General features: G+C 48.8%; 1 protein-coding gene across 1 annotated transcript in view; it reads left to right on the top strand.

Moving 5' to 3' along the window:
• The first annotated feature begins 2,646 nt into the window (after positions 1-2,646).
• LOC122565197 (C-C motif chemokine 19-like) overlaps positions 2,647-5,733 on the top strand; it is a 5,438-nt gene continuing 2,351 nt past the window's right edge. Inside the window, exons 1-2 of the mRNA XM_043720916.1 lie at positions 2,647-2,829; positions 5,321-5,447. Of these exons, the coding sequence (XP_043576851.1) occupies positions 2,757-2,829; positions 5,321-5,447 (200 nt within the window). The 5' untranslated portion in view covers positions 2,647-2,756. The remainder of the gene's footprint in view (positions 2,830-5,320; positions 5,448-5,733) is intronic.

The raw sequence follows: 5,733 nt of genomic DNA, 5'->3' as shown, positions 1-5,733 counted from the left end.
TTCCAGCTCCACTCTAATCTAGAATTCGCTATCTAAACTAAAAGTGTGTCATTGGGACTCAGCCTGATCAGGGGTTTTAGTAAACAAAATAAAGTCGGCAGCATAAAGACCAGAAATCCAAAGGTTACATTGCAGTGGGCGGGGAACGGGGAAAGTCGGTTCAGGTCAGTGCAGTTTAGGGGGATATAAGTTAAGACGTACAGGGAAGATGAGATAGAGGTGATGGGTTATGGGGATAGAGGGGTGTGAGATATGAGAGAGCTGGAGTCTGGCCAAGGGGAATGGGTTATAGGGTGGGTGTTGCAGTTTTGGGGAGCATTGTATAGGAGAAGTATGGTGTGGTGTATCAGTGAAATGGCTGTGGGGGATTTGGAGTTAGTGATGGGGGGATTTGTTGGGGTTGCTTTGGGGTTTGAGGTTAGTGATATGGGGAATTTAGAGTATCAGGTTAATGATGTGAGGGAATTGGTGTACCTGGTTTGTAAGAATTAGGGTTTCGAGGTTTAGAGAATTAGGGGGTTAGGATAGGGTACGGGACAAGTGCAGTGTAGTGGACAGGTTACCAGACCTGAAACATTAACTCAGATTTCCCTTCACAGCTGCTGCTAGCCCTGCTGAGCTTTTCCAGCAGCTTCTGCTTTTGTTGCAGCGTAGTGTGTTGTGGAAGTTGGGTATAAGAGAATTGAGGTATGGGATATGGGGGAATTTGGGATGAGTGGTACAGGGAATTAGGGCACAGGGGAATCAGGGTGTGCTGTACAGAGGGGGTTGGAAATGGAGTGTGTCACACAGTCGGATCCCACAAGCTGAAAGGTGATAAAGACTGGGGCAATCTGTTCTTGTGATGATAGACAATGACCTCCAGTTTTTATTTTTATGGAATGAGAGTCAAATAGATAATTTAAGCCCAGGAGGAAGGACCTCGGTTTAACCTCTCAGCAAAAAGGCAGCCCCTCTGACAGTACAGTCCTCCCCCAGGGCCGCAATGAAGTGGCAGTCTCAACCCTGCCATTTGGGAAGGATCAGCTGTTCCTTTAAGAAAGAAATCCCCCCCCAAGCTCAGCAAAATTAATAACAACAGAAAGGCGCGCTGTGCCTTAAAGGGGTAGCGTCTTTCCATCAGTAAGCGTGGGTGGAGGGGGCATTGGCTCATGGGGGAAGTAGAGATGTTCTCTAGCATCTCTCACGCACCTCCCTCCCCGGGTGACCCTGAAACTCTCCACCAGGTGGTGTAGCTCTTGATCGAATCGGGGATGAACGGCAGCCAAGTTTGATAATAATTAGGTAATTTAATGAGTGGCTGTGGCATGGTGCCAGCACAGTCATTCGGTCCATCATGTGCATGCTGGTTCAGTGAGGCCCATTACCCACGGCCCTGCAAAATGGTTACATTCAGGAAATTACCGAACGCCCTTTGGAGCGTTCAATTGAACCTGCCTCCTCCACCCTCTGGGGAGCAGTGTATTCCAGCTCCCAACCACTCTTTCAGCAATCACTTTAAATCAACTTTTCCAGGGTAATTAGGAACATGCAATAACTCCAGAACAAGTAAAACGACATCTGGCTCTCGATCCTCCCACCAATGGAACAAGTCTTTCCCTCTCTAACCTGTCTGGACCTCTTATGATTTTGAAAACCTCAAACAAATCTCCTCTCAACCTTCTCTAAAGAAAACAGTCTCAACTTCTTCAGTCTACCCACAAATTCACATTCCTCATTCATGGAAATATTTTTTTCCCCAAACCCTCCCTTTGTTCCTAAAATGAATCCCGCTGAGGTCTAACTAGTGTCTTGGGAATGTTCCGTCACCTCCTTGTTCTTGTACTCTCATCATTGGGTCTGCTCTCTCATTAGAAAGAGAGAGACGGCTGGGGGTGGTTTCACTGGAGGGTCACCATGCCTCAGTGAGAAAGATAATCCCAGCCAGTGTAGGAATTGATCCCTGCATTGCCTACTAGTCGTCCAGCCAACTGAGCTAATGCAGTGAGTGGCTGGCATCTGGATGCACTGCCCCCCCCCGCAGGATGGAGGTAGCAGGTTCAAGTGAGCTCTTTGTAGGGAGTTAGGTGATTATCTGAAAATAAGCATTTTGCAGGGCCAGGGAAGAAAAGGTGGGAAAGTGGGACTCGTTCTTGAAGGAAAGCCAGCTTGCGAACGACGGGCCAACTGGTGTCTTTCTGTGCTGGCACCATTCTGTAATTAATCAAAATCAGACAACCTAGTCACTGCTGTTTGTGGTAATGTCAGTGGGCTGGTTTCTCAGAGGCCCCAAGAGAAGGCTCTACGAGTATGGGTTCAAATCCCACTGTGGTGGAATTTAAATTCAATTAATTAAAATCTTAAGATAAAAACTGCTGACCTTGTTAAATTCCTTTTAGCTCTTTATTGTCCTTCAGGGAAGAAAATCTGCCGTCCTCACCTGGTCTGGATTCTGTGTGACTCCAGACCCTCCAATGGCACTTTCAAAAGAGCCACAAATGCTCAGGTGGTATCATCACATCTTACAAGTACACATCAAAAAAAATTCTTGTGCACCACAATTAGTTAAAAAGATAGAGGAAATGCTTATGTAGTCAGTCAACAGTTAACAATCATAGTGAAACTTTAGCAAGTTGTGTGTGTATATATAGAGGCAGTGTGCTCTCTAACAGTCAGATCACTTGTCCTCTGGTGGAAGCGTGATTGCCTCACGAGTCAGGCACTCTCACCAGCAGCACCCACTCTCCTGACTCTCATCATCAGCTCGACCTGGCATCATGAGTGGCATCATGAGTGTTCACATCAAGGTTGTTCTTCTGCTCAGTGCCATCGCTTGGCACACCTGTAAAGGTAAGACAGTTTACTGCTAGGGAGAATGGGGCACGTTGAGGGTCCTGGGTCAATCCATTGGCAGGGAGGTGCCACAGACAGACAAATGAATACTACTGCGCAGGAGTAATCCGACCTTCAATTCAGCTCTGGGCGGATTCTCTATTCAAATACAATGTGGGAATACAACAAGGCGATTCTATCCCAGGCATCTGAGATAGTATGGGCACTCTGTGATCAACTTTTCAAAGAAAGAGAGAAAAAGTTGCATTTGCATAGCGCTTTTCACAGCCATTGGATGTCCCAAAGCATTCTGCAGCTGCTGATGTATTTTTGTTGTTGCTGTTGCAATGTAGGAAATGCAGCAACCAATTGATACACAGCAAGTTCCCGTAGCCAGTGAAGTGATACTCTACTGGGGAGTTGTTGGCGGAATGTTAAGTCTTGGATAGGACTCGTGGGGGAACGCACTCCCCTCACCTAACTCTTTTCCCAAAAGACTGGCGACTGCATATCTGCCGTCGTTACCTGGTCTGGCTTCCACATGACTCCAGACCCTCCAATGGCACTTAGGGAAGAGCTACAATTACTCACGTGGAGACATCTCACCGACATGAACACATCAAAACAAAACTTTCAGTGCACCCTGATTAGATCACTTTGTTAAAGAGATCAAGAGGAAATTCTTCTGTAGTCAATCAACAATTGATAACCTGAGAAAGTAGACAAACTTGGGCAGGTTTTGTCTGAAAGACGGCATCACTGACAGTGCTGCACTCCCTCAGTACCGCGGATGTCTGAACCCACAGCTCCCCAGGTGAGAACAGCCACTGCTACAGAGAAACCTCTTTCAGATTTTTTCTCCCTGGCAAATTTCCCACCAAATCACACAGTCCATTCATCCGGGATGGGGAAGAGTAGCTGCCCCCACAGCAGTTGGGAGGGGAGTTGAGGATTTTGTAGGAAGCCATGTGGAGACCTGGTGTTTTGTACCAGTTGCCCAACACAAAGATGATTCCAGTTCATCCTGTGACTGTCTAAACCCAACCACAATAGCGGCCAGGCCCCCAACTTGCAAATCTACACCCTTCCCTTCTACTTGATCACACCATTCCCTCATCCAGTTCCTTCCAATAACACTGAACCCTTAGCCTCATAGTCCACTCGTTATTCAACCATGGTGTTTGCTCTTCACCCCTGTGCTTAGTGAGCATGTTGGCTATTCGACTATGCTGGCATCACAATCAGCTCCAAGCTGCCCTTGGCCATGCTGTGTGCACAGTCCAGGTTTCCCGCTAGCTCAAAGGTGGCACCCCAGGCTGACTCATTTTGTTTTGATCACAATTCCCTTGACCTGTGGACCCTGAGACGAACCGTAGGCAATCAGCAACCCCTCCACCCCCATCAACCACTAGCATACCCGAACCCCCACCCCACCCCCACTTCCCCACAGTCAAAAACCTGCAACTGCTCACCCAAGTGCAATCAGCTGAGGCTGGGTATGGAACTGGTTAAAACAGAACAGATTCACCCTGCTTCACGTATTTGCACAAACACAGACAAATGTTTTCTCTTGCCTCGATGTGTCCGCTCTGTAGCTGAATTAAGTTTTTTATTTTCATTCATTCCGTGGGTATGTGTGTCAATGCTGGTATTTATTATCCATCCTGTTCTGCCCTGCACATGCCATCTACTAGTTACAGGTGACAGGGCAATTCCGGCCTCTCTGGTTGGCAGTGAAGGGATAATCGGGTTACAGTGAGACTGGAGTCACATAGAGATGGCAGTCAGTCCCAAATGAATGTGGTCAACTCCATATTGCACCGGTTTCCATCAAACCAATGGCACCCATTCAAGGAAATGCTGGACCAAGCCCCTAGGCCAAAGTGAGGACTGCAGATGCTGGAGATTAGAGTCAAGATTAGAGTGGTGCTGGAAAAGCACAGCAGGTCAGGTAGAATCCAAGGAGCAGGAAAATCGACGTTTTTCCTGCTCCCGGATGCTGCCTGACCTGCTGTGCTTTTCCAGCACCACTCTAATCCGGACCAAGCCCCAATCAGTGTCTCGGGCCAGTCCAAGAGGGGTTAGAAATGCCAGCTTTGCCATTGATTTTCCAGATTCTGACATGCGTTTGTGCACAGTTGATGTCACCTGGCAGTGAATGAATGGGCCGAACAGCCTCATTCTTTGCCATCATGTCACGGAGATGCCCCACAACTGGCTGAGGATATGAGAGGAAGGGACCCAGGAATATCGGTCAATCTTACCCCAACTCTCTGGCCGGGGATTCCACAACCAGGATGGGCAGAATCATCACCAGGAGCAGGGCGGGGATACAGGGACAAATTGGACAACCAGAATTCACACAAAGCTCCTCCTCTCTCACCATGGTGACTGGAGTCAAGGGGAGGCGATGTGTGTGGGAATGCTGCCATGTCCCAGCTCCCCACCTGATTTCGGTGACGGTTCGGCTGATGTTGTGTGTAATGAAGTGTCTCTCGGTTTCTGACAGGAGGCCGGGGGGACGACGGTGCGATTGACTGCTGTCTCGATGTCAGTCACATAAAAATTCCCAGGGCCATTGTGAAAGCTTGCCAGGTGCAGCACACTGCAATGGGATGCCGTATCTCAGCTGTGATGTAAGTAAGAAACTGTCAGCCCCACCACATGTCCAACCGGAGGGGCCCCCTACCCAGAGAACCACCTCCCAGACATCCCTCCACTCATAGACCCCTCCACCCAGAGACCCCTTCACCCACAGACCCCTCCACCCATAGATTCCCCTACCCATAAACCCCTCCACCAATAGACCTCTCCATCCATAGACCCCCACCCAGAGACCTCCACCCACAGACCTCTTCACCCACAGACCCCTCCACCCATAGACCCCTCCATCCATAGATACCCCACCTAGAGACCCCCACC

This window comes from Chiloscyllium plagiosum, chromosome 2, assembly GCF_004010195.1.
Source record: "Chiloscyllium plagiosum isolate BGI_BamShark_2017 chromosome 2, ASM401019v2, whole genome shotgun sequence".
NCBI classification, from domain to species: Eukaryota; Metazoa; Chordata; class Chondrichthyes; order Orectolobiformes; family Hemiscylliidae; genus Chiloscyllium; species Chiloscyllium plagiosum.
This window is presented reverse-complemented; position numbering and strand designations above follow the sequence as displayed.